At 37.1% G+C, this 27,773-nt stretch overlaps 3 protein-coding genes across 4 annotated transcripts; 2 read left to right on the top strand and 1 right to left on the bottom strand.

The window, feature by feature from the left end:
* Positions 1–720: 720 nt before the first annotated feature.
* Positions 721–11,713, top strand: LOC102313481 (adhesion G-protein coupled receptor G5). Its single transcript, XM_005931541.2, has 18 exons — positions 721–801; positions 895–999; positions 1,215–1,367; positions 1,857–1,904; positions 2,009–2,161; positions 2,309–2,344; positions 2,504–2,584; positions 2,812–2,965; positions 3,457–3,619; positions 3,997–4,131; positions 4,206–4,316; positions 4,413–4,449; positions 6,154–6,254; positions 6,627–6,748; positions 9,251–9,519; positions 9,627–9,729; positions 9,819–10,102; positions 10,317–11,713. Exons 2-18 carry the CDS (start codon positions 942–944, stop codon positions 10,457–10,459), a joined length of 2,151 nt encoding a protein of 716 aa, XP_005931603.1. The 5' UTR covers positions 721–801; positions 895–941; the 3' UTR covers positions 10,460–11,713.
* On the bottom strand, positions 10,996–14,489 carry knstrn (kinetochore localized astrin (SPAG5) binding protein). The gene is made up of 9 exons (XM_014336551.2): positions 14,366–14,489; positions 13,307–13,371; positions 13,097–13,232; positions 12,795–12,824; positions 12,605–12,704; positions 11,850–11,964; positions 11,704–11,765; positions 11,342–11,416; positions 10,996–11,255 (listed from the first exon to the last, which is right to left on the bottom strand). The coding sequence occupies exons 2-9, from the start codon at positions 13,326–13,328 to the stop codon at positions 11,127–11,129; spliced, it is 669 nt and encodes a 222-aa protein (XP_014192037.1). The 5' UTR covers positions 13,329–13,371; positions 14,366–14,489; the 3' UTR covers positions 10,996–11,126.
* A 146-nt stretch (positions 14,490–14,635) lies between these two features.
* knl1 (kinetochore scaffold 1) lies at positions 14,636–27,367 on the top strand. Of its 2 annotated transcripts, none has more exons than XM_005931542.3 (32): positions 14,636–14,831; positions 15,592–15,626; positions 15,756–15,792; positions 15,872–15,931; positions 16,038–16,120; positions 16,199–16,254; positions 16,339–16,363; positions 16,473–16,513; positions 16,603–16,655; positions 16,777–17,443; positions 17,756–17,808; positions 18,011–18,398; positions 18,792–18,829; positions 18,963–19,554; positions 19,716–19,768; positions 20,069–22,165; positions 22,253–22,367; positions 22,490–22,548; positions 22,641–22,739; positions 22,833–22,948; positions 23,529–23,619; positions 23,840–23,956; positions 24,082–24,169; positions 24,478–24,540; positions 24,637–24,676; positions 24,800–24,904; positions 24,996–25,096; positions 25,303–25,362; positions 25,519–25,628; positions 25,951–26,072; positions 26,200–26,325; positions 26,510–27,367. In XM_005931542.3, the coding sequence occupies exons 2-32, from the start codon at positions 15,595–15,597 to the stop codon at positions 26,604–26,606; spliced, it is 5,784 nt and encodes a 1,927-aa protein (XP_005931604.1). In that variant the 5' UTR covers positions 14,636–14,831; positions 15,592–15,594; the 3' UTR covers positions 26,607–27,367. The 2 variants fall into 2 exon arrangements, with proteins under 2 accessions (XP_005931604.1, XP_005931605.1); XM_005931543.3 differs by having other exon boundaries at positions 15,471–15,626.
* The last annotated feature ends 406 nt before the right edge of the window (positions 27,368–27,773 follow it).

Here is a 27,773-nt window from a genome sequence, read left to right as displayed (position 1 = left end):
CTTTTGTCAGACCTTTATAATTATGGGCAAAAATCAGGGCTTTGATCACATCCTAAATGTTCTCTGTGGTGGTGTCCAGAGGCCAAATATTTAGCCCAAAGAATTTGGACTAAATATTGCAATATTCATATAGTTGTGTCAATAAATGTGGTTTACTGAGCAAAACAGGTCAAATCTTTCATTTTCCACCCACTGTGATACTGATTTTAATGTCACACCTTTGAAAACGTTTGAGGTTGTTTGTGACGCAGACTTGTTTCCAAAAATATAGATTGACACTGAAACTGATAACCTCCGCTTTGTTGTTAAAGGCCATGGTCGGGTCTTTACTCCGAGTTTTAATTTAGCTCATTGTAGTTTTTTGTGAATAACATTATTTATGTTTCCATTAAACTTGGCAACACAGATAGCATCTGAGCTGTTAAATAATATGAACATATTTCATCTGCTTGAAATGATGAGAAATGATCACTTATGAGAGTTTTAGGAAACAAATCCTCCTGAAAGGTTACGCTTTTAACACGTCTTCAATGGAAAAATGATGCTGTATGCACAACATGATAACAGCCAGTGTGCAGCTCACAAAATTAGACCTGGATCCTCATCCAAGCACATCACAGTTCCTATGCCTGCTTTGCATAGCACACTCAAGTCTGATGACATATTCAGAAACTGAATTTGCAAGACAAAATTTGTGCAGTGGGTATCTACCCAAAGTTTGATAACAAGTGCACATTGCCAGAGGTTCAGTTCCTCTCCAGGTGCTCTGCTGACTAATGATTTGACTTCAGCCAGGGAAAGGTAAAAAATGAAATGCTTGGGGCATCTTTGGCTGAAAGTTCCTTTTTAAAAATGGCTTTTGAACTTTTTGAACTTGGTATATGTTAACTGCAGGACTGAATGAGTCACACATCCTGACTCACATCACATCCCATCCAAACATGACTCGGCTCAGTTGGACTGCTTTGGTTTTGTTAATGAGCATTTTGCAGGGTCCAGGTGAGTACATGAATTCTGCTGAATCTTTACAGGACATTTGTTATCTTAGCTAAACGTTCAGCAAGTGCTAGTGTATCACAATTCATTTTTCTTTAAATGAATTATACTTTTGAAACAAGACGACCAAAAATTTTGAATATCACAAGTTCAACTGTAGTAGCTATAATGTCAGTGTTAACTAAATCGATAAAAATATTTGTCAATTTTTATTTCAGGGTCATCCAATTCTGGACATGACTGTTCAACAAATGGAAATTCCAATAAAAATAATTTCATGGATATCAGAAACTGTTTCAAGCAGAAAAAAAGTTTTGTTGTTGTCGATAGTTTCTATGTCAATATCAATGCAACAAACTACTGGGGACAGAGTAAGTCAAATACACATTTCAGTTACAACTGCTTCTCATTTTTCACAAGTTGCAATGAAATGAGATTCTCTGTTTTTGCAATCACCGTGCAATCGCAAGTTCTGGGAACTTTGATTGGAAATGCAACATATAACGAACATTTCGGTTTGACATTTTAATATGAGACCTGGTTCGACAAGACTTTATGGAGATTAATTCATTTAAAGGAGCCTTTTGATGTGTTATAATCAGGTAACTTGAACAGGTTACTTAAGCATGTTGGGACAAACTCCAAGTTTACATGAACTTGAAGTGCAACACATTTACATGGATGTTTTGTCCTGTGTGAGATGCCTCATCCCTGTAAATGCACTTTATTTAGACCTTGTTAAAATGTCAATCCAATAAAATTCTGAAAGTGTTTTTTTTTCTAGATATTGATTTATAGTTGTTAAGGCATGTAAAAGATTTAAATGTATTAAAAACGCACACTGTTCTTTGCCTTTACAGCAAAAGACAATTGCATAGTATTTGTAGAGACAAACGGAACTGCACCGGGTGAGTCCAGCTTAGTTTCATATTGTTTTAGTTGCCAATATTTGACTTTCTAATCAGCATTTTAGCAAATAAAAATATATCTGAATGTTGTTTTTTAATGCCAGAAATATATAAAAGCAGCATTCCGGACATTCCGAAAATTAAAAACAATGGCAGCATTTTGAAACTTCACATTTCAAAATGGCATATAGATCAACGTGTGCATATGTACGTTCTGTATGGGACATTCTGCAACGGCACACAATTGAACTTTACAGGTAAAACAACTCTTCAGTATTTTATATTTTCAAACTTCTTGTTTTTTCAGCATTGTTAGCAAATTTAAAAAAAATTAAAAAATGATAAAATATGATAAATGATAAAATAAAAAAATATCTAATTAACCAAACATTTTTGTCATCCAGATCCAGCAAACTGTGTCTTCAATACCATAGACACAGGTAAATTCATATCAATGAAAAGATAAAATGCAGAGCTAATAGGAAACATTTAAAAGTTGAAATCTTGAAAATAAGGATTAGAATGCAATGTTAATTTTTTTTTCTCCTGCCTTTCTTTCTCTGATTGTGGTGGTAAAATCTGACAAAATAATGCTGAAGAGTTATGTCACATCAGATGTATCGATACAAACACGGTGTGTAAAAAATCTGCCTATGATAAAGAAGAATGCAGTACCATGGGTAAGTTTAGATAAGTGCAGGCAAGTATCACACTTTCATAATAGCCATTTTTCCTGATGAGTGCACAATGAATCGGACAAATCTTGCCTAACAGAGTCTTTGCATTACGCATCATTTGATTAAATAAAATTCATATAAGTAAAATGCTGAGAGTAAAATAACACCTTCCTTTATATTTTGTTAAATGTTGAGTTCTTAAGTTTAAACCTAAATTCTCCACCTTCCAGCTCCAAATCTCAAGAATGAATACATAATCGACATAAACTCAACAACCACCAACTGTATAAACTGTAACAATCCAGTGAAAAAGCCTGAGGAGAAAAAAGTACTTAATACAACACTTTCTGAAAAAGGAGGAGAAATTATTCCTGCAAATGCCGCGTAAGACACACTCACTTACCAAATGATATACTGCATGTATTCGTCATTTATTTTCTATTGAGTTATTTAAAAAGATCTATATCTAGAAGATCTAAATCTGAGTTTTCCACTCGGTTTTTCTCATTTTCCACTCACTGTCTAGTTTTGCTTTCACTTGTTACTTAGATTTAGGCACTACTACCTACTGGGCTCAGGATCAGTAAACCTTACTATTGAACTGAAGAGTTGAAAGTGATCTCCATATCTCACTAATACAATTAAACTGTACGTCACACATCGCTGCCAAAAAACAACTTACGTGTAAGACATTCCAGCAGCTTTGAAAAACTCCTATATTATTTTCCCCAGAAGGAAAATGCTGAAAAGTTTAATTTGGTTTTTGACATTTAACCCCCCCCCCACTGTAAAACATGTTTTTTTAAAAACTGATTTTACGTACAGCATCTTACATTTATAGTATAATATAGAAATGTTCTCACATCTGTCTACAGTAAACTAATGAATGACATGGGCAACTTGGCCGCCAACATAAATGGATCTTCAGCTGAAATATCTGTAGGAGAAGGAGTCAAAGGAGTTTTGGTGAAAGAAACACATAAAGACGAAGTAGAAGAAGTATTATTTGCTTATCAGTCTCCAAATGACAGCATAAATGTAGGTGGAATTAAATTTATTTTGCCTTTTACACGTTCTATTGTTCTGTCCTAGCATTTCCTCCACTAAAATCCCAGCAGTAGCGGGTTCCCAAAATGTCATTGCTTCGATTTAAGATTTACCTAGAAATCATGACACCTACAAACTGGAAGGGGCCTTTGCCCATAATTGCATGTAATCCTACGACTTCCTTTTTATTATAGATTTTTTTGTACAATTGAAACAGTTACAGCAACTAAAAACAACAGTTAAGATTATTATGTAGTTATTACAGTATGTTCAAGTTACCGCTTCACATTGCAGATTTTTGTGGTATTTTGAGTAAGATCCAGGTAAATATGCACTGAGCCTGACACTTTCTGTGTTCTTTCCTGCAGATTATAGACAACACAGAAACTTTGAAAAATTTTTCAAGAGCCGTTACACTGCCAAAAGAAGCTTTTGATAAAGCTATTGCTCAAAACGTCAGTATCCCATTTGCAGCTCTTTTCCGATTTATTAATATGGCTAAGGTAAGGGGCTACAGGCTAATTCAAATGTAAAATTTCCTGTTCAGTGATGGATTGACCATAAGTTGATTTTTCAGGATGAGAAGAACAGTACTGTTTTAGGGAATGAAGTTTTAGCCATTGAAATGGGAGCTGCTATCGCCAACCTCACAGACAAAATAAACATTGTTTTTACGAATATGACATATGTAAGTGAAAAGTTTGGGTCTTTTGGGTCTTTTTTTCTATTTTGTTTTCCATTTTAAGAGCATAAATTCATTAATTTTCTGTTGATTTGTTTGCAGAGAGGGATACCATCTTGTCATTCATGGAATGGTCAAGGTAGCTTCTCTGCTTCATTTGCACATTGACATAAGGCATTTACAGTTTTGTGTGTTACATATTATTTATGTATTGCTGAGAAAAGCTGAGCAAAAAGTTTCTTCTCTACATTATTTAAGAGAGAAGTGTTACAGTCTTAAGTGATCAGCTCAATGATGACGCCAGTGAATTCTGAGCCCACTCTCTGTAAAAGTCCAAAATATGTACAGAAAAACACTGTATTTGCTTGTATTGGTAGACACATATTTTCAGGACAGTCAACACAATTTTGTAACTCTCGTATTTCAGGAGGAAGCATACACTCATCAGCCATGTCATTAGTTACGCTTTGTCTTGATAATACTGGCTTTGAGCAGTCTTATTTCTTCATGGCATAGATTCCACGAGTCGCTCGACACATTCTCCTGAGATTTTGGTTCGCACTGGCGTCACACAATTGCTACCGATTTTTTGGCTGTTCATCCATGATGTGAATCTCACATCTCATCTCACAACATCCCAAAGGTGCCCTATGGGACTGGGATTTGGTGACTATGGAGTCCATTTGAGTAAAGTGAATTTATTGTCAGAGCCGATCTTCTGCATATATACTCTGACCGGCCTACGTGACATCAACAACAATGCCACATTCAAAGTCACTTAAATCACCTTTCTTCCACATTCTCATGCTCGGTTTCAGGTCATCTCTCTATGCTTAAATGCACTAGATGCCTGCCATGGGACTAGATATTTGCATAAATAAGAATAAAAGGGCATGATTTTTTTTCTATCCCTAAACGAGTAGTTTTTATATCCTAAAGCTAATCAAGTTAGCATTTAATGCTAATTAACAATGTATTATTAATTAATCGTATGGAAAAATATGAAACAACTCCAACCTTTAGTTTTTAAATGTGGAAAATATTAATTGAATGACAATGAACAAAAATCAGTACCGGACTAATAAAAAACATGTTTAGGGACATCAAAATAAGGTTGGGAAAGAAGAAGAAGAACACTTTAAGTACAGAAACACAACTTAATAGACTGGAGGTTGTGTCTTCTTTTTTCCAAACTTCTCTGAGACTGGATTTGGTGTTAGATGGTTATAAAAACACAAAACTAACCACATTGCCATGACTTGTCATGACTAAATAAACTCAACATTTCTTTGGTTTTACAGTATCGGACCAGTTTAGCCTGCATTCACAATAATACATGCTGTGGTGAACTTTAAAAAAAAAAAAAGCTCATGCAAATGTTTTAACATGGAAAACACTGCGAGAGATAATGAAAACAGAAACCCAGTTTCTGGTGAGTGCCACATCATAGCATGAATAACTAACAAAGTAAAAATCAACAACAGGGTCATGGTTTCCACTGCAAAGGCCACGTATCTGATGGCCAATTTAAAGATTCAGCTGTATCATGGTATCAAGTAAAAATCAGAAAATGGACATAAACATAAACTGATCACTTATATGGTTTTGAAAGTGTGTTTCCTCACAGATGCATGCTAAAAGTTTTTGCTGTGAGTTTTATGGTGCTTTCAATGTGTGGAATTATTTATCAGGAAACAGAAGTTGAAGTTTTATTTTAAACCAGTCTTGAAACCATTTCTCATCAGCAGTACAAACGACACAAGCAGCTAAATTCTGACACTTGAGCAAACTGAACTTATGGATGGTTAGGCCGTCATTGTGTTCCTTGTTTTATTTCTCTTAGGAAGTCAACCAAACTGGACGAGTGATGGCTGTGTGACAAATATAACTAAACATGGCATTACGTGTCAGTGTTCACATTTGACATTCTTTGCTATCTTGATGGTATGTTTTTCTTCTTCTGTAATGATGTACAACCCCACTTCCAAAAAATGGGATGCTGTGTAAACCGTAAATAAAACCAGAATGACGTGATTTATAAATCATTAGTAAACCCACATTTTATTAACAATGTATCACAGAAAACATAAGAAATCTTTAAACTGTTTTGAAATACGAGCTCATTTTGAATTTGACTCTTTAGGCGATAATCAAATTGGTCACAATTTTATGTTGAGGAATGTTATTCAGACATTTTCCACAGTTTGTGGACTTAATTTTTTGCCCATTTATCTAATTAGCTACTATTACTGGGGCTGTACTTTCTGTTCGAGGCACTGTTTTCATATGAGATGTGCTTTGCTGTGCTTTTTGCAGACTCCTCTTAATGAAACCATTTCAGATTCTGATTTTAAAAACCTCACAATCATCACCCAAGTTGGCTGTGGACTCTCCATGTTCTTCCTCGCCATAGTCCTCTTCATGCACTTCCTTTCAAGGTAGTAAGTTGGGCTTTTTTTTTCCAATATTGAAGCATTTTAACTATATAATAGTCAGAAAAGAAAAAGTGTGCATTAATACAGATGACAACAGAAGAACAGAATAAGCTTTACAGAGAAAATCTGTTTAAAATTAGCTGATATAATAAGTACTGCGCTGTATAGGTCTCTAATACTTATCCCAGGAAGAAGATATAAAATCACTCTAAAAATCTCTGTAAAGAGAGAGACTCAGTAAAGAGAAACTGTAAAATTCATCATCAGAGGTCAAAATCCTTAATTGTGAATAGAAATATTGTTTAGGTTTTAAATCATTTGGACCTTAATATGTAATGTTTATTGCACAAAGGGGTATAAGAGCAAAGTCTTGCTGTTTAAGGGTAAGCAACTAAGTCTTTACCAGATTAATTCACAGCTCTCACTATAACTAGGTGATATATTCCTGAAAAAAACAAAACATGATTGGGATCTTTATGAATAAAATAGAGCAAAATTGTTATTGATGCAATAGCCTCAAACACTGTACAGAATTTTTTTTAAAATCTTGTTTAGAAAGACGTGCTTTCCTGGCAGCTGGTGTGATGAAGCTTCATGTAAATAAGGCTGCTTTCCAGGACAGTGGAACACTGTGATGAGGTGTTATAATGTTTACCACAGGGAAATGAGATTCATCAACAGGGGCCTGATGTTATGTAATGGAAATATCAGCAGTATGTATCAGTGTACATCTTATGCAAATATAATACTTTCCTTACCTGCCATGTTTCCTGGGGTATTTCTAAGTCCTCAGCACACAACCCTCTATGAATGAGCATTGTTTAAAGAAAAGCAGGTGCATGTTACCTGCATCTCTGTAGATGTATGACACACATCGGCTAGCCTACACGGGCACCACCTGCGTTTTTTGCCGTTAGCCCTGTGTGGGTACACGTGGAGCCCATGTGGGGGTAGTGCGGGTTTCCCAAGCCCAGACATCCTCACAGTTTATTCACAGCTACAAACTGTGATCCCACATGGTCATCTTTACTGAGCATTCAGTTACACTGAATTTGAATATGAGCATGCTGCTATCTCTATCGACAGTCAAATCATCAGTAAACACTAGTAATACAGTTGCATAGCATCCCCTCCACCATGACTAATATGTGACATTTTGCGTCATTCTGATACAAGTTAATATTGGTTTCGTGTGGCCGAAGATATTTTTCCCCCCAGTAAATTCCAGATATAACACTGTTTATGCATGTGTGCGCAACACACATGCATACACAGAGTTCTCAGTTGCACTTTTAGGTGACGTTTATTTACACACTGTCCAGAGCTGACCGCTCAGTTCTGCTCTGGAGCTCTCTCCTGCTCAGCCCAGCTCTACTCCGCAGTCCGTTCTCAGTCCATGCTGCTTCTCCCCAGGCCCCAGCAGCTACTGCAAGAGGTTGAACAGATGATAAAAATCAGCTGTGTTGGCCAATCTCCCCTGGCACTGTCCCCTGAACCCTGCTCGTGCAGCTAACCACATCCCACCACACCAGGTTCTTGGGGATCTTTCTGGAAAAGCTGACCAGGCCTTCTTGTTCTTGAATGTAACCAGTGGTTTGCATCTTGTTGTGCTGTGTAGATTCTTGTCTCCATTTCCTTTACTTGGTTAGATTTTGTGAAGTGTTCCTCTGCGGTCTTTTGATGTTCCTGAGCTGGGCAGAGTATTGCATCTATTTAAGAAAGCACCAGATTTTAGATTTGCAAACTCCTAACTTTTTTTGCTATCTCCCACATAGGTCTATTGTGTTTTTTCAGCTAAAAAATGGCACGTCTCTCTTATGCTAACATCTCTTTGGCCCTCCTATACAAAATGTTAACATTTAAAAGCTATAAAGTCCAAGGGTTTGAATCAACTTCAGGTATTATGTGTGCTTTACTTGTCATGAAATAACAAGGGAACGGGTCTTATTGGGCAGTGAAACTGATTGTCAGTCAATTTTCAATCTAAAATTTGAGCTTCTGAAAACTTGGGACTTTGTATTAAAATGGCTTAAAAAGGGAAGTTCAACTGTAACTTGAAATGATCGTCTATACTTTTTGTTTGAGGCTATATCACTTTTATCATAATTTCCCTTTAAAACAGTTATTTGTATGTAACATCTCTCCTACTTTTACTGTCTATAACCATGTTTATTTTACTGTATTTGCAATATGGAAATTTGACCTTTTGTGGTTGCTGATATTCAAAACCAAGTTTCTCTCAGAAGCAACTTGCCCTTCACATTTCTTTGACTGAATTTAACAGTTTGTAAAAGACTAAGCAGGCTTTAGTCTTTTACAAACTGTTAAATTCAGCGAATCTCCACATGTGAGAATATTGAATTTGTCAGTTTTTCCCAATTTATATTAATTAAAAATGAAATAATTACCAAAATCAACAAATACCTTGATTGCTAATTATTTAGACCCACAGGGCATTATTATTTCACGCTTTGTTTCCTCTCTGTTAATCATCTCCCCATACAGGCGGATCAAGGCCACTAATGCCACAAAGATCCTCATCAACCTTGTGTGTGCCTTGTTCCTGCTTAACCTCACTTTCCTGGTCAATAACTATGTGGCGAACCTGAACAACAGTGTGGGCTGTAAGATCATGGCGGCTCTAATGCACTATTTTATGCTGGCCACTTTCACCTGGTTTGCTGCGCAGGCCTTCCACCTGTGTCTGAGCCTGTATACAGGAGGGAAAATCGCAATCCATCGCTACATACTGAAAATCGCCATTACCAGCTGGAGTAAGTTTATGTTATAATTAAAAATTGAACATCTATAGACTTCTTGAAAGCTTCACTCTTTCCTTCTTGCTGTTTCACCTGATTTTTTTTCCCATTTATTTTTCCAGTACTGCCTTCAGTTATTGGGATTGTCCTGCTCTGCATTGGGAAATATGGTGAACAAGTCATCAGCTACCAAAACACTGGAAACGCTGCAGATAGAGTGATGATGTGAGCCTGCTATACTATTACGTACCATTACTATTCCATTAAATTTCATATTAAAATTCAGAAAAGCTGACTTGTCTTTTCCTTCTAAGGTGTTGGATAACAGACAACAGTGTCCACTTAATCATCAACATAGGCTACTATGCTTTGGTCTTCCTCTTCACTTTTACCACCTTCATCATCATGATGTCCTGGTTCTGTTGTCTCAGGAATGTCAAAGGAGCCAAAGCAAAAGGGGAGCAAAGTAGCATAAACATCTTAAGCGTCATGGGCCTGTGTTTCATGCTGGGCATTACATGGGGCTTTGCTTTCTTTGCCTATGGTGTCTTCCAGGTCCCCGCGCTCTACCTTTTCACCATCCTCAATTCTTTCCAAGGTACTGACAACCAGCAAGCACCTTTCAATCATTCTAAGTCAACAGTGTTGCATAATAGCACTCACAGGATAACACTTGATGTTTTTATTGATTAAATTCAGTTTTTAATATTAAAAACTGTGCATATTTATTTGAAAGAACAAAAATATTTCATGTTCTTCATGCAAAGTGCCTTTTCTCTATACACTACTGACCATGTCTCTCTGCTTGCCAGGTTTTTTCCTGTTTGTCTACTACTACAAAACCTCCCGCATGTTACCTCCAGCCTCTGATGGGAAGTCAAGCAGCGTCAGTAACATCACTGATAAAACCAGTCTAAGCAGCTTTACAAACCCCTACTCGAACTGGCTGAGCTGAAGAAACAGACACACTGAGACTGAAGACCCGTACCGTTAAGTGTAAACTGCTGTAAAACACTCTAATAGTTAACAACACAGAGTCCCAGTTAGGTTTGTTGATATTGTAAATACATGTTAGAAAATGGCTTTACTGTTAAAGGTCTTAATTTGTCTTGGAAGCAATGAACTTTGATAGTTTGAGAAAAATCAACAGAATATAATAAACCTTTGTCCTTCTTTTAGCCATTTTAAACTGTTAATAGTTATATAGCTCTAATCAAGTACTAAAGACTATAATAGCCATGACTACTAACTGGCCATATCTCCTGGCAAAGGATGTACCTCAGGTTGCACTTGGTAGCAGGTGAGAGCCTTGAACTGCTGCTCTGCTGCTTCTGATGTGTGAACGGGTGAATAAGAGACACATTGTGAGGCACTTTGTACAACCAAAAGTGAAAAAAAAGCCTCTATACAAGTGCCAGTCCCTCTTAAAAAACAAAACAAAAACACAAATTGGGTGACCTTAAATTTTGTACACTGACATAAGAAGGAATGTGGAATGTATGGAAATGGTTCTTTATTCAGTTTCACTCACACTGCCATCGAAATACATATCTGCAAATATATATACACAACGTTTACTCTTTAAATGGACACAATTTAAATTAAGAAATCAATGAAAACGTTCAGAGTAGAAGAGCTTCCGCTTCTTTGAGAGCTCTTTCCAGTTCAGCTGCTTCAGTGGAAAAGTTCTCCCTTTCTTGAACCATTTGTTCTCGTGCTTCCTTGAGGCCTCTCATCGTTTCCTGGATTTCCTAAAGGTTGTAAAAATATGTAAAAATAATAAATAAAACGTAACTTTTAGTGACCTGTTACTTTCACTGAGCAGAGTTTTACTCACCTCTAGTCGAGCACGTTGTTGTGATGCAATATCACCAAAGGTCTTTATTTCATTCAGCAGGTCTGCAGAGATGCTCTGAAATACAAGGAGTAAATATTTTAACCTGGTGTTTCTGTAAATGATTATATAAATCCTGTGGTTGTCTACAATACATGTATATTGGGTGCATTTATAATATTTGTTCTTTATTTGCACATTTATTTTTGCATGAAACAAACTAATAAGTGCATGCTTCTGGTTTTCCTTTATATTCCAGCTTGCGGTTATTTGCGTGAATATGATTTAAAGTTTGCTTAAATGTTTAACGAATAAAACCCAAGTGTAAACATATCATAATGTAAAGTGAAATCAAATAAACATACCATAACCTCTTTCCTCTGACTTTCATTCTGCCGTGCAGTGTCTCCAACTCTTTCGCCCAATACTAAGAATGAAAGATGTATTTCTGTTAAGTCTCTTACAGAAACCACTGAAGAAACTGATAAATATATTTTTGTATTTTTTCTACCTGGGTCTATTTTGGCAGTAACCAGAAGAGTATGGCAGTCTTTCAGGTTTTTCTGAACCTCTGCATTCTCTTTTTGAAGGTCACAGTACTGCAGCTCCAGCTTAGCTACTCTTTGCTGTAATAGGAAAATGAATTCAGAATTAAATAGAATATGGTAAAAAGATAACACAGAAGGGCTGTTCAGCTGTGGCTGATACCAAACATGGCATTTATTCCGCTTGGGTTTTTGGACTCTTTTGTGTCAGATCCATCCATGAAGTAGCCCTTTTGCATTTTCTCCTATAAACTTGTACCAGATAATGTTAAAGAGGACAGATGCATAAAGAAAAGAATAGGAATTAAGAGAGTAAGTAGCAGCCAGGTGCTGCTAATAAATGCACTTAACCGAGCACCAGTTTTAGTGCTCAGTTAAGTGCCAAAAACAAAACCTAATCAAAACAAGGGCTACACCTCAGATTCTGTAGGCCTGAAATAATCATATTTTAAATGATAAAGCTCATGACAGCACAATTTTGAAGAAAAGAAAAAAAAGAAGCATAAACTGGTTCATACAACAGGACAACAATCCAAAGAATAGCAGTATCTACAGCATCTACAACAGAATGGCTAAAAAAGAAAAGATTGTTCAAAGCAGTCAAAAGTTCAACTTCAACCTGATTTGAATGTTATGGTGGAACCTTAAGAGAGCTGTGCATAAACCAAAAGCCCACAAACATCAGTGGGCAGTCATGTGTGGTAGCGATTACTTTCTATACCTGTGTGTCTGTGAGGTTTTTCGCCAGCTCCTCATTGGCAGCAATCAAACATTGATTTTGCTCTTTGAGCTCTGCTTGTTGTCCATATCTAGTGAAGACTCTATGAAAATGTGCAACAAAGTTGTTAGGAAAAAAACCAAAAACCAACAGGCTTAAACAATACCCATGTTAATGATTATGAAAGACTCACGCCTTCTGAACTTTAGGAGCAACATTTTTCCTAAAAGACAAAAAAGTGAAACAAAATTAGAATTCAGCAGATCTAAAGTCTGGCATGTACTAAGATAATATACACATTTAGGCTTACTAGCAAACGTTTGATAGTCTTTACACTACATGATGCTGAATAGGTAAGCCAGGAAATTATCAGGTACAGTTTTGTTACCACAGTTGACTCCTAACATCACTAGGGAAACATTGAGATGCATGCACTTGGTAACCTTTATTTTTCTCATACAACTGTGACCATTCACACGGGTCATAATTTGTTACCTTGGTGCATTTTCTTTATGTGGTTTAAGGACACCATCTGGTCTCTGGGCAGCAGTGCTTGTTGTGGGTGCAGTTGCTGTGTCTTTGGATTCTTGTTTATGACTGTTTTTCTTTGTTTCTGTAGGGGGGTGTATACCTGGAAGAATGACAGTTGTTAACAAAATTAAAGTAATCCACTGAAATAACTAGAAAAGTTCAAATTCACCTCACCTCTTGGAATTTTTGAAGACATGACTGTTCCTAAAAAGTATAATGTCAGCAATAATAAAAGGCACCTGCATGGGAAAAACAACACAAGACAGTAAGACCGTATTTGTATCCTGGGTGTTTTCATTTCTTTTTTTCACTAAGATGTTGTATAACGGTAAAATAAAATTAACTGCTGTAAGAGGTTGTTGTTGGGTTTGTTTCGCATTCAGGCTACTCTAAAATCTTGCGACTGAGGTATGTAACAATAAACTTTCAATGAATGTAGACCAGGAGTGGGGAACTCCAGGTCTCAAGGACCAGTGTCCTGCAGGTTTTTGATATCACCCTGTGATATCGAACTGTTTTTAAGTCTTGTAGTCCGAGCAGACAGGCTCCTGTAACGTCTGCCAGATGGTAACAAGGAGAACAGCTGATGTGCTGGGTGGCTGTGGTCCTTGATGATGCTGTGTGCTTTACGGAGGCATTGCTGGAGATAAATGTCCTGAATGGCAGGAAGCCTCATGCCAGTGATCTGCTCTGCTGCCTTCACCACCCTCTGTAGTGATTTACGGCTGCTGGCAGAGCAGCTTCCATACCAAACTGAATCAAATGATTACTTCATTACCAGGCCTCTGGAAAACTTCAAGTCATATTGAGGGGGTAATTTAGCTATTTGAATCAGATGTATTGGATCAAGGACACATCCAAAACCTGCAGGACACCGGTCCTGGAGGCCTGGAGTTCCCCAATCCCTGATGGAGACAGCAAAGACTACATAAAACTCTAAACTATCTGGATATCAGTCATGTTAAACTACTTAAATCAGAAGTCTGACAAACTGACCAGATAATTCAAAAATCGATGCGTTTTATTTAAGTTTATATATTTCTTCACCGCAGCCTCACTGAGATCCCTCTAGGGGAGCTTGACACATAAAACTTTGTTAAAACGACCGACCTCTATGGAAAAATAGATATCGGTCGTAGTTTCTTCAATACTCAACAAATCAAAAAAGCAGTACTTAAATAATAGTCGCTTACTGAATGTGATCTAGGTAATTAGCACAATATCAATGCTTACCTTTAAGGACACTAAGTATACAAGCCTGAATTCTCAACAGACAAATACCAGTTGACAATTTTTAAAAACGTCCCGCCCTCTGCGACCATTTCCGGTTTTAACGTTATTTCCTGTGTAAATAAAATAAATTTTCAGTAATTGTGGTCCTCAAAAGATTTTTTTTTAAATTAAACTGAGTTATCAGTTTTAACATTTTAATTGACATGCTGTTGTTAACTACACTCCAGTTATCTAAATAAAAATTAAGCTACAGACGGACCTCAGTGCGCACGCGTGAAGGCGGCTAAATTCAAAACTCAAGACGTTAGCATCGAGACTTGTTCGCATTAGCTTCAAAATTGTTACGTATCGTATGCAATGTGGTTGAAGATAAACGATTTGAAAATGGTTTCAAGTTAGTTAAGAAGTAATAATAAAAAACGTATTTGTCTTAGAACGCCGCAACATCACAATCAACAATAGCAAGGTAAGCGCCGTAATGCTTCTTTGGTGTTCGGTTGTTTTCTTGTTTGATTACGTGAATGGGAAGCTAATAGTAACGTCAGAGTTAGTGGTTATCGGTCTGTCTATTTAAAATATGATTTTTACAAGGGGAAATGCAGAACGCTGCCTAGCTTTGTTTATTATTTCAAATAAGTTACGTTAGCAGTATTTATCGAGCTGCATTTGTTCATAAGGTCTTGGTAAACTGAATGACAGTGTAGTGGTGGTTTCCCATTTCATGGCTGCTGGAGAACAGTGGCGTTACTTTTGCACACCTGACAGGTGTGGCGTAGTAACTTTAAGTTTTCTAAATTTTTTTTAAATCAAGGTTGTAACTTACGGTCATGTGAAAAAGAAAGTTTGCACAGGACTCTGTGCAACTACACACCGAGATTCAGGAGCTTGCAGAACCACCTTAGCAGCAATAACTGTTTGTTGGCATTTGTTCATGTACAGCTCATAAGGTCTTACCCCAGCATTTCATTCTGCTTAATAAAGTCTTTTAAACTTTGTTAAACAGTGGTGAATTTATTGTAATTATTGTCAAATAAAACCATTGCCACTACTTTAGAAACAATTGTTTTTGTGTCCAAAGATAATGCTTCATTTTTACACTTATCAGGTCTGCTAATCCCAAATACCCAGGACAAATTAAAAATGCTTCTTAAGCAACATTTTGGGTTTCAGGAAGACACTGCAGAAACAATGATTTCTATATAAAGCATTATTTTATATCCGTACAGTTGATGATGGAGCCTCTGGATCCTCCAAAAAATAAGTGAGTGCGAAATTACTGTATTAAATAAAAAGGACATTGATATCGAGGCATTCCTACTTTACACCTTATGTTAACAAATGTATTGTGATATTTATGTAATAGTTTTATTTTTCATGCTTTGTGTTACAGTGAAGGCAGTGGATTTTCAAGGCGCCGCATTTCCTCGGTAAGTATCTTAATCAGAGGTGTGATTTTATTTATTTCTGTACAAATGAACTAAACTGTTTGCACCTTGTAATTTTCAGATTTTAAAAGCACCACGGAAATCAGCCAGGTTCCCTGACCAAGATCAGCAAGAAAATGTGGTAAACAGAGAGTCTGATATAAGATTTCCAACTGCCTGTGGCAGTAGACACCCTTAAGGTTTAAAAATTAAAAAGTGGTGATATAATTTAGCCTTTTTCCTCTTAGGTGGAACGTGTCAAACCAGTGGAAAAGAGGAATTCAAGACGAGTCAGTTTTGCCCCTGCTAATGACGTCCTTCTGTTTTCTAAGTGAGACACGAAGAAATGCTCCTTTTACAAAAAGTACCTAACCACAAGTTGACCTAATCAGCGCTCCTCTCTTTATAGGGATGTCAAAAATGCCTCCCCTGTCCGAAGCCCTTTGCAAGAAATAATAACAGCAAGTATGTAATGTAGTATTATGTATAAGAATGTAATTTTTAAAACTTTTTGTAATTTTTATAATTATATTGTATGTTATTCTACAGCAGGAGCAACAACCACACAAAATAGGTAAGGTGAAATGAGCTATTAAGGTCCAGCCTGTCATGTGAATTTCAAGTCTTATCACAAAGAGTCAAATAAATCTCTCACATAAATGCTTTGGATTTTTTTGTACAAGGGTGCAAGAGGGAGTCACTGAAGATGGGAGTGAAATAATTGGTAGGATCATTGTTTTCAATGTACTGTCCACATTATCTGTTAGATAGTTATAGAGATTGCTGTTACTAAATTCAGGTCTCCAAATGTAGGTATGGAAACTCTTTTGAATGCTCCTCTACATGTTTCCCAACAAAAGGATAAGGTAAATTTGAAGTCGATCTTTGCATTTATTACATTATTATAATGCTTAATAATAGCAGAAGTATTTTAACTTAACATTTGTTGTTCCCATTAACTGACCAAAGGTTGTTTACCTTTATTAGGCCACTGGAGATGACTTTGGGGAAAAAACAGTGATGTTTTCCACAGAAGATGCAGCCATGGACATGACCCAAAGCCACACTATAAATATTGCTGCAGACATACCTGAAGATATACCCCTTGACAAGTATGACATTTTCCCAGTTCTTGGAGAAAATCGCTTGATGGATGATAAAGCCACAGTCCCACCACTATCCACAGGCAGAAATGTCGATGTAAGCACATCATTGTCATGTTTGGATCCTGGATTTGAAAACTTCCTTGCAAGTCTGTCTAAACCAAGTGGCCAGAGCACTAATGCTGTAAACATAACGATGACTCTTCCTGCTGAAGCATCCTCTGAAGAAACAAAAGGCTCCCTGGTCCAGATTAAAACACAAAGGCCTAATTTGGATAAAGAAAATCAAGTTCCAGTGTCCGTTTCTGCTGTGATGGAGAAGACACCACATAACACCAGGAAAACTGGAGAATCCTCCTACAGGAGTGCACTCTGTCCAGAAGATGATGTGAGCATGGATATGACTGAAGCCCAGACAGGTCGCATCCTGGGAGTCTGTGATGATGACGATAATCCTTTCCAGTGTCTTTTTCCTACTCAAGACATGTACACCCATTCACAGATGAAACGGCAGCAGAGCAGTAAAGCATCAGGATTAACCAACCCAAAAGGTATCACATTTATGTCTGTCACTCAAATTAAAGGACAACTCTCCAGCATTTATACATCAGCTTATAAGTGATAAGAAGAAAATATGGGATGCCAAGCAGAGACGACAAATTTGTGTTCTGCCACGGTTCCTTTAGTGTAGACCATTTTTCATAAATATCTTGTCGTCTAGGCTCACAACTTTATGAAAGTCTAATACTAGAGCAAGGAAATTATCCCTGTATGCATTGTATGAATTTTATGCTTCATCAGTTTTAATGCTAATTGAATGGAATTTCAAATGGCCTTAATTTCATTTCACTTTTAATTATCAGATAAAGTGTCCTTGATAAATCCTCTCGTACCTGCTCCTCATCAAAGACATAAGGTAAGTTTGGCATTTCTTTTTTTTAAACTTTGCTTTTAGATGAAATAGAACATATAAGCAAGACATGCATGGGAGGTTTTGTCTTTAGTTGCTCGTAACATAGTATAGATTTAAAATGTTGTCTTTGAATGCTAATAATTGTTATTATTTCAAAGTAAAGTTTTGGTTGGCATGTAGTAATTGTTTGTGTCCTGTTCTTCAGGTGAGCTCTGATGCGAAAAACGAATGCAGAGAGAAGACAGTAGTGTTTGCTGCAGATGACGAGTTTATGGACATGACTGGGTGTCACACAGTAAACATCGCCTGTGGTCCCTTGGTTCCAGAGGAAAAATCAGCAGATATTGATAAAGAAAACTTGCCACTAAACACCACTCAAAATGTTAGAGAGCCTTTTAAAGCCGTTATCAGCTGTCCTGAACTAAGCATGGATATGACAGAAGCTCAAACTGGCCACGTTTTGGAAGGTGTGCGGGACGATCCTTTTCAGTTTCTTTTTCCACCGCAAGACATGTACACCCACTGTCTCAAGAAAGCAGATGGTACTTCAGGACAGCGGATAAGTGAAGCACTCAAATCATCTAACCATAAAGGTAAGGTGCTGTTCGAACCCTGTTGTTTCTGAGAGGGGGGAAAAGGGTAATCTAAAGTGAGGAGGAGCTTAAACACAATTTCAGACAGTAGATGAATTTAATTGCTGAACCAAGACCTATTGTAAGAGAGGGGGGAAAAAGCAAAACTGAACTGTAATCCATACAAAGTTACTCTACCAGAGCTTAAGAATAAAAAAGGAAATGACAGAAACTTTAAATCTTCATTTCAAGTCATGTGAATGCTTTTGTATTTAATTTCCTGAAATTTATTTTCCAAAACAGATTCTCCTTTATTTATTTATTTTCAACCAATTAATTAATGATTTCACTAGTTTTGCAGTGTTCTGGTTTCTTTAGCTAATCTATTTATTTATTACCCATTTCCACATTTAGGCATTGAAGCTTCATCTTCAAAGGCACTAAAAAATCAGGTGAGATTAAATATTTTTCCCTTTTATTTTTCAACACAATACTTGTTCTAGCTGGTCTGGAAGATAGAACATATTGCCAAATCAAGGTTGATATTTTGCTGTATACTCAAAGTATTTCCTTTCCTATCCACAGAACAAACCTGACATTGAGAACAACTACAGCGAGAAAACAGTGAGATTTTCTGCAGATGATGCCTGTATGGATGTGACACGAAGTCACACTGTAAATATCCACCAGTTGCAAGTACAGTCTGACCAAAATTTTGACTTTTTACCTGCTAAAGAGAAAACTTTAAGATTCACTCCAGATGACGGTATTATGGATAAGAATTATGGCCTCACTACAAACACTGCCAGTAATTCAGCGTCCAATTCAGTAAATTCTGAGAAGAAACAAGACCGTAAAATATGTGATCTGCCTAGGAACACATCTTTGTCAGCACATAGTTTGGATCCAGGGTCAAAAAACCTTACAGCTTCCTCCAGCATTAATCCTATGATTACTAAAATGAATTCTAATGGAAATGCAGTATGTCCCAAAGCAGACATAAGCATGGACATGACTGAAGCTCAAACTGGCTACATTTTGGAAGGGGATGCAGGCACAGCTACAGATGCCCGTCTTCAGGATCATTTTCCCACGCAAAGCATACACGCCCAAAGTGGTAATGTCAGAAAAGCTGACTGGCAGAACAGTAAAGCAACTGGATTATCAAGCTGTAAAGGTATGAAAACGGCAAAGTTATTGGGCTTTTTTGTTTGTTTGTTTGTTTTTTTTTACATAGAAAATGTACAGAGTGCCTCAGTTAAGTTTTAATAATTATTATATATTGAAGTTATGGTCAGGTAGCTGTTTCTCACTCAGTTTTACCATGTCCACCTTAAGGTAAAGAAAACTTCCTGAAGACTTCTGGAAACACAAAGGTGCAAAGAGAGCAGGTGAGCATAAACATGTCTTGATCTTTTTGTTAAGGTTAGTTTTATTCAGGTAGCTGCACCAAATAATGCCTTTGTTTTAACAAAGGATCAAATAAATTTAAAGAGACAGGGTCATTTTGGTCAATATTTGCTTTACATTAAAGATGTTTGTTTTATTTTTATCAAGTTTATATGGTTTCAGTAAGACATTTTACTACAAACCTGAGATGTCATAAAAAGTCAATCAAATAGTGAGGCCTCTGGTCTGTGTGGAAACATATCTTCATGAACACATGTGCTCTGCTATACTGTCTTTCTCAGGTTAAGCTTGATGTGGACGATGACTGCAAAGAGAAGACAGTGGTTCCTGTTGATGATGCCCTTATGGAAGTTACACAAAGTCTCACAGTGAACATTGTCAGTGATTTAGAACTGCAGTCTCACCAAGACACAGGCCTCTTACCTGCTAATGGAGAAAAGACAGTGAGGTTCAGTATACATGATGCTGCCATGGAGGTGACACGAAGTCACACGGTGAACATTGCCACCAACCTAAACCTGCAGTCAGATCACAATTCAGACCTTTTACCTCCTCTTGGAGAAAAAACTGTGAGGTTTGGTACAGATGATGCTGCCATGGAGGTGACACGAAGTCACACAGTGAACATTGCCACCAACCTTAACCTGCAGTCAGATCACAATTCAGACCTTTTACCTCCTCTTGGAGAAAAAACTGTGAGGTTTGGTACAGATGATGCTGCCATGGAGGTGACACAAAGTCACACGGTGAACATTGCCACCGATGTAAAGTTGCTGTCAGATCACAGTTTACCTCTCAATGTAGAAAAAACTGTGAGGTTCAGTACAGATGATGCAGCGATGGATATGACACGAAGTCACACTGTAAAGATTGCCACTGATTTTGACAAGAAGTTACATCAAAATGTGGATTTTCCACCTACCTCCGAAGAAAAAACGGGGAGGTTCAATGCAAATGATGGAGCAATGGATATGACAGAGTGCCTCACTGAAAGTATTCCAAGTGTTTCTGCGCCATACCCGGTTCTACCATTGCAAAAGGTTCTGCCCATCCAGGAAATCCAGGGTTTTTCTTTTAAAGTAGAGAAATCAAATAGTGAAGCCTGTGGTCTGTGTGGAAACACATCTTCATCAGCACATGATTTATATCAAGAATTTAAAAACTTGTCAAACACAAGTGACCCATGGACTGATATTAAATCACAGGACAATGATATACCATCCCCTCAAAAAGCTACTGACCCAAGGGACATACTGATACAGCTTAAAACACAGAAACCTGCTATGAATACTGAAAGTGAAGCTCCAGGTTTGGTTTCATCTTTCATAAAGAAGCCAGTAAGTACAACCATGATGGACTGTACAGAAATCAATTTGAGCATGGATATGACTGAAGCTCAAACAGGATGCATTTTGGGTCAGACGTGCACAGATGACCCCCTTCAGCGCCTGTCCTCCACACAAGATCCCAATTCAGACCATTTGCGGCAAACTGGGATTGCATCACAGAGGAGTGGTGATTTGGGGTTATCCAATCCTGATGACCAGGAAATTATGAATGTGCCAGATTCTCTTAACTCAAATGAAAGGGAGAACACAGAAGAACCTGAACCAAGAACTACAGCTTGTCTGATATCACAGGATATGGAAAGTTCACCCAAGGTTCCTGGAAAGGATGTGGATGCATTGTGCTCACGAAAGTCTAGACGAATCAGTTTAGCTGATATTCAGTCAAAAGTAAGGCGTTTGAGTCACATGATAAGTGCAGCTCCCAGTGCAGTCGTAACTGATAACTGCACTGCACCTTTGCATCATTTGGAACAAGACCTGGGGAAAAACTCAAAAGATGAAACGTTACCTGTCACTATGGCAGAACCAGAAGCTGAAATGGAATTGGTAAACACTGAAGACAATGCACGAGCTCAGTGTTTTATAGAAGCAGAGTATCCCAGTGATGCTATTACTACAACTCCTTTCAGCTCAAAGACCAAACAGCTTATGTCAAGAATCTCACTGGGAGGCTTTAAGCCGAAACTGCCCCAAAAATGCAAACCTGATGAGTCAAAGAGAGTGAAATCTTCAGGAGACCATACAAAGACGATCACCGTCAACGTTGCCAAGGAGCTGAACAACTTTGATGACGATGTTAGTGATATTTACGATGAAGAGCTGGATAGTTATGAAGATATGTCAGAAGCACTGGACACTAGGAGTCCTCAGAAAAGTCAAGAGTTCAACATGGTCGAGCCTTTAGAGAACACTGTGTTTGAAGAAGATGTCATTAGCCCTGTTCATGGACAAAAGAGACTTCTGCCAGAAGATAAAACTAATGTGGAGGATCAAAAGAGAATGAAAACATCCTGTGTGACTGTTGAAGTGGTAGGTCAGCTTTCTCTGTTTTACGTAATTTACCTTTAATATGGTTTCTTTTATCCCATGTGTTTTGTTTCTTCTTGTGCATTGCAGTCAGAGGTCATAGAGTGTGACAGTAATATTACTACAGCTCGTACGACTACACAGACAATAGATTCCTCCAGCAATCACACAGCCAGCATCAAATGTGAAACTGCATCTGAGTCAAGTAAGTTCTTATCTTTGACGTTGATGGGCATCATTAAGATCTTGTATTCCTGATTGAAATAATGTTTCCTTTTACACTATTATTATTAAATATCTTTGTTTTCTTTTGGTTTTGTTTTTTAGCTTTTAAACACAGCTTGTTTGAATCTCAGCTTGAAGACAGTGCTGTTGATGTGCAGATGGTAAGAAGTTTTATTTTTAAAAATTGATTTATTTGAAATCTGAAAATGTGCACTTGCCTCATATTTGACTGCATTCGATGCCTTGATTACAGAAACTCAAAGATGGCACCATAACGGTCTTGGAGTTCTTTAAACTCTTCGGCATTGACTTTGTCATCCATAATCCTCGGGAGAGTGTCCTTCCTGGCAGAGTAGGTCAATCTTCTGTGTTAAAAATTACTTCCCCATTATATACACAAAAAAAATATTATGTTATAGTGACTTCTTTTTGTTGTTTTTTTCAGTTTTTGTCAGACACAGAGGCCTCACCAATGGATTTACTGAAAGACCAACATATCAGTCGTCCTAAACAGATGGTTTATGAGACAGATGTCTTTAACCTCAACGAAAAGGTTGAAGGGTATGTGCACTTCAAGTTTTATAACATATACTGTACACATGATTAAACCTACAGAAATATGCTGAAAACATTAAGTAGTTAAATACATTTATTCATCTAAACTTGTGGTTTAGATCAGCGGTCCCCAACCTTTTTTGCGCCATGTTTGACAATATTTTCACGGACCGGCCTTTAAGGTGTCCTGGATAAATACAACAAAATAAAACCAGTACCGGTACCAAAAAAAGAAAATTTATTCATAACACACGGGGTAAGACCCAGAGAAACTGAGTGTAACCATAAAAACAATTTAAAAATTAACGTTAAAAACCCTGAAAACCATAAAATTCACACCTGAGTCTCAACACTCACAGCCCGGTACTAAACGACTCACGGACTGGTACCGGTCCGTGGCCCGGGGGTTGGGGACCACTGGTTTAGATGAATTGCGCTGTATCGCTGTAAACTGACAAAATCACAAGGAAAAACTGGGTGTAGCTTACAAACACAATTATAACTCATTAGAAATTGTACAATTCTTTTTATGTTTAATCTCAGACGTTACAATTGAAGTTTAAAAACATGTCTGTTTTCTTTCTAGGCTGAAGGTGCGAATGCAGGATCTAAACAAACCTCTTAATACTGTCAATAGATCTTTGTGGGAGGACATGAGATATGCTTCAGATAAAGAGGTATTAGTCATAAAGTTTTTTTGTTTTTTTTTATGTGATATGTTTACATTTATTTGGGCAGGATGAACATTAAGTAATTTACAGTGTATATTTTTTTTAATTGCAATGCATTTTATTTAACTTTATTTAGCTATTGGCCTTTGCTGTGTGCTTGTGTGTGACATGAATTTGGCATCTGTTCCCACAATTCACCCAATGCGGCGTTTGTTTGAATCAACAGCTGAAATCTTTCGGTGCTAAACTAAAGGAGAGAAATAACTTCTTCAGAAAAACAAGCAAAGTTCAGTCACATGAACTGAAGGAGGTTCTGTACTCAAATCTTTTGCAGGCAAATCTGGTAAGAACTTCCACACATTTAGAAAAAAAACACTAAAATGCAAAATTGGGGACTTCTTTGAATGCTAAATGAAATTGACATTGTTTTGTTTTGGGGTTTGTTTTTTGTTTTGGTTTTGTTTCCAGGAGGAGCAGCACAAGTTGAGAGGAAGAATTCAGGAAGCAGATGAGATGATAAAAACTCTGGATGACTGTATTTGTGAATTAGAAACAGGTATAGCTACTTTGAAAACATGACTTTCCTGTTTGTGATATACCACAGAGTTGCTCGTTTTGTAGATATTAACTAATGTTTCAGTCACTAACATATGTATTTCTCTATCGTTTGGCTGTTGCTAGATGAAATCGATCGCAAAGATGGTGCTGCACCGCAAATCTCTATGTGATTGCTTTTGTTGCTGGCACATTTCCAAAGTTGTCAGTAGTTTTGATGGAAGATGATGACCTGTTAGCAAACCTTTCTCTGGGGGCACAAGTAGGTTGGATGTGTTGCTCTAGCCTAACATATTCTCCTTCATTTAGAATTTGCTGCAGTTGAAGAAAAAGGGTTTGAAGACAAACCAAGTCTGAAGTCGCTGCAGGAAGGTAACTTAATACTGTTTCATCTATTTGTTTTTTATTTTACGTCAATTTAATTGAATAAGTCCTAAGTGCCTTTACTGGTTCATTTTTGTTTAACAGAAATGAAGAGAGTCACTGAGACGACGGCTGATAATGAGAGGTCGGTTAAAATTAACTATCCTTTTTTTCTTCTTCTTCGTTGAATTATGCAGTGAATGTTGAGAATTACCAGTTTTGAGCGGTCTCGTTTATTTCTTCTTTGTTTTCTTTGTTCCTGCTAAAGACAAATATCTGAACTAGAGATGCAGAAGAAGCAGAATTCAAGTAAAGTCAAAAGGCTTCGAGCTGAAACGAGGAACCTGGAGATTCATATGGGCCTTCTGAATATGTCAGTACCAAGAACATTTTTTACAGCTTTAGACCAGTCCTGTAAACAAATATGATAACGCAAAACTGGTTTTGTACATTGTTTACATCAGGATGAATGAATGGAAGCTCAGAGAAATGAGGGACAACTGCAGAGTCTTCACTTTCCTCCATGAGACCATGCATCTGCAGCTGGTGTTTGAAAAGGCCAATGGTATTTCTTTTTTTCATGTTTTCTCATACAGTTTAAAGCAGTTTCTAACAGTTGTGAATATCTTGTACTCATGGTTGCACCTCAGTCAGTAGTGTTTGCGCAAACCTTGAACAATATTAAAATTTAGATTTTGCTTAATTCTGTTGGTTTGGGTTTTGTTTTTTTTTAAGGCACACTCTAATAACATTGTTTTTCTGCTTTTGAAGGTAATGATGCCGACACTGAGCAGAAAATAACACACATCACTTTTAAACTGGAACTCGATGGTAAGAAAATAAGTACAAGAAGCATTCTGTGATGGATGGTTATTAGATGGTTATTCTTTTCATCCTACTTGCCATGCTAAATTAATGGCCTTTGGCTACCTTTAATTGCACTTATTATGAAGAATATGTACTGAAAGCAATTATGTTTCATACCAGATGAGAAGTCGCAGTGCCATGCACGCCTTGTTCACAAATTGGTCTCCGAGTACATTGAAGGTGAAAGTTGCTGGGTAAAGAAATACCCAACAAGAAGACAAGTACCAAAGGTAAGTGTAAATAAACACCAGATACATACAAAGGACAGAAACAGGCTCATGTAAAATAGGCCAGATACTTAACCCCGAGTTGCTTCCAATGTGAATGCGTGTGATAAAGCACTAGAGAAAAGTGCCTGTGTTTAATTGGATCAGGCCTGTGGACTGTTTCTCGCATACTTTTGTTGCATCTGCAGTGATCGCCCCCTGGTGGCCATTAAATCAAATGCCAGTTTAAATTACTCTGTTTTAGCTTAAGTGATGAGACCCAGAAGATATATGTTTATTGTTTATACAGTCTGTGGTAACGTATTTTGCCTGCTGTTGTTCCCAGCTGCTCCATGATGTCAGCCTGGTGGTGAGTCGCTGTCGTCTTCTGGGAGAGGAACTGCGTCTCCTGAAACTGTGGGGAGGGCTACGGCTGGATATACTCGACATCAGCTGCATGGACACAAAGTAAGAACTACAGTGCTTCACAGAAATAACAAATATTCCACTTTTTGATCCAAAAAAATCATTCACATCTGCATGCAGTTTTGCATTTTGCAATACTGAGGTGTATAACATTCAATTATTCTTCCAGAGTGCGCATTGTCTTCAGCACTCTGAAGAAATTTTCCAAATTTGAGGTAGTCTTTGGCATCTCTCTCATCAACCACTTCTGTGTCCTGCAAGTAGAGAGCTTTAAAAACTTAATTGGAAGCACAACGTAAGTAAAATTTTAATATAAATCAAGAAATTTAGATTTAAAAAACCTATTGTTTATTTAATGAATACTGACAGAAATGACCTTGTTTTATGGAGCATATTACTATTGAAGGTAACCGTGTCAAAGGAATAATATATTATCTTCAAGTATAAAGTTAAATTTTTACATTTTTGTGTATTTCTAGGATTCAACAGATTGAAGACATTGTGGCTTCGTTCACTCCCGCCAAGAACCTGCTGACAAAGACTGTCAGAAAGATTCATGAAGTGTTATTATGTTGAGACCAGGACTGAGTCCAGGATCACATTTTGATTCTAGTTGTTTGTAATTAAACTCTGTTGTACAGTATAGAGGGGAAAAACTAAAAACTTAAATTCTTTGTACATTATACTTATTCTTTGATTTGTAAGAGTCTTAGTCTGTTTCTTCTGGTGTTTGAAAGATGTGCTGTTTTGCTTTTTGCTGTACACACAAACAGTTCTCACTGTACAAAGCTGTTCTGTTTCTGCAGACTTTAATGTTCCAATATGGGCAAAAAAATAAAAAGATGAATTTGCTCAAATGAAAGCTATGTTGGGAGTCAAAAGGATTTGCAAACATTGAAATCCCAACTCTTTAAAAAAAACAAAAAACAACGACAACCCAGCATTACTGACTGCACGATTATGGTCACTGTAGTTTAAAGCATAAAACCCTATTATTGGTGTGGTGCAGTTTCCAGAGTTGCCTCTAGATGGTGGACATTACCCATCACCTGTTGGAAGTTTTTGCTGAACCTCCCACATGTAAATATCAGTATCGCTTCATTTTGTTTATACTGAAATGATTATAAGCACATACTCTTTCCAGGCCTTTTTATTAGACAGCAGTAACTGTAAAATAAACATGCTTTGCATTATAATGGCTGTGTGAGTATTTTGTGCCACATTTTCACCCAATTTTCTTTGTTTGAAAATGGATCACAGTAAAGAATAAAACAGAGTGTTGGTTAAATTGGCTGAAACATGTGACATGTGCTATGATCAATAATACAAATCAAAATGTGAAATTAGATTGCAGGTGAGTAGACACCACTGAGAATAATCCATCTTCATTAAGCTTAATTTAAAATTTCCATGACCTCAAATGATTCAATAAGTCTTTGAAATGGTCAGTATTTCTAATTCTTAGACATATTTCTCAAGCATTGCAAAGGACATAGGGTAAAAACTGACTTTTGCAAAACAGCTGAACTGCAAGCTTAAATGTGCTAAAGAAAGCTCTACAAATAAGGCATCAAAATGCATCTTCCTCTGCAACTGCTGTACTTTGGTTAGACTTCGGAGGTCACTATGGGTCTGAAATATATGGTGCTCTGGTAGCTGTTGCCTTTGTTCAGTAAAAAAAATCAAGATATTTAGAAAGTTTTGTCCCACATTTCAAATGATAGTGTTTGTCCTGAAATAAAA

Source organism: Haplochromis burtoni, unplaced genomic scaffold (genome assembly GCF_018398535.1).
Source record: "Haplochromis burtoni strain Fernald_Lab_line unplaced genomic scaffold, NCSU_Asbu1 Contig_147, whole genome shotgun sequence".
Taxonomy (NCBI): Eukaryota; Metazoa; Chordata; class Actinopteri; order Cichliformes; family Cichlidae; genus Haplochromis; species Haplochromis burtoni.
This window is presented reverse-complemented; position numbering and strand designations above follow the sequence as displayed.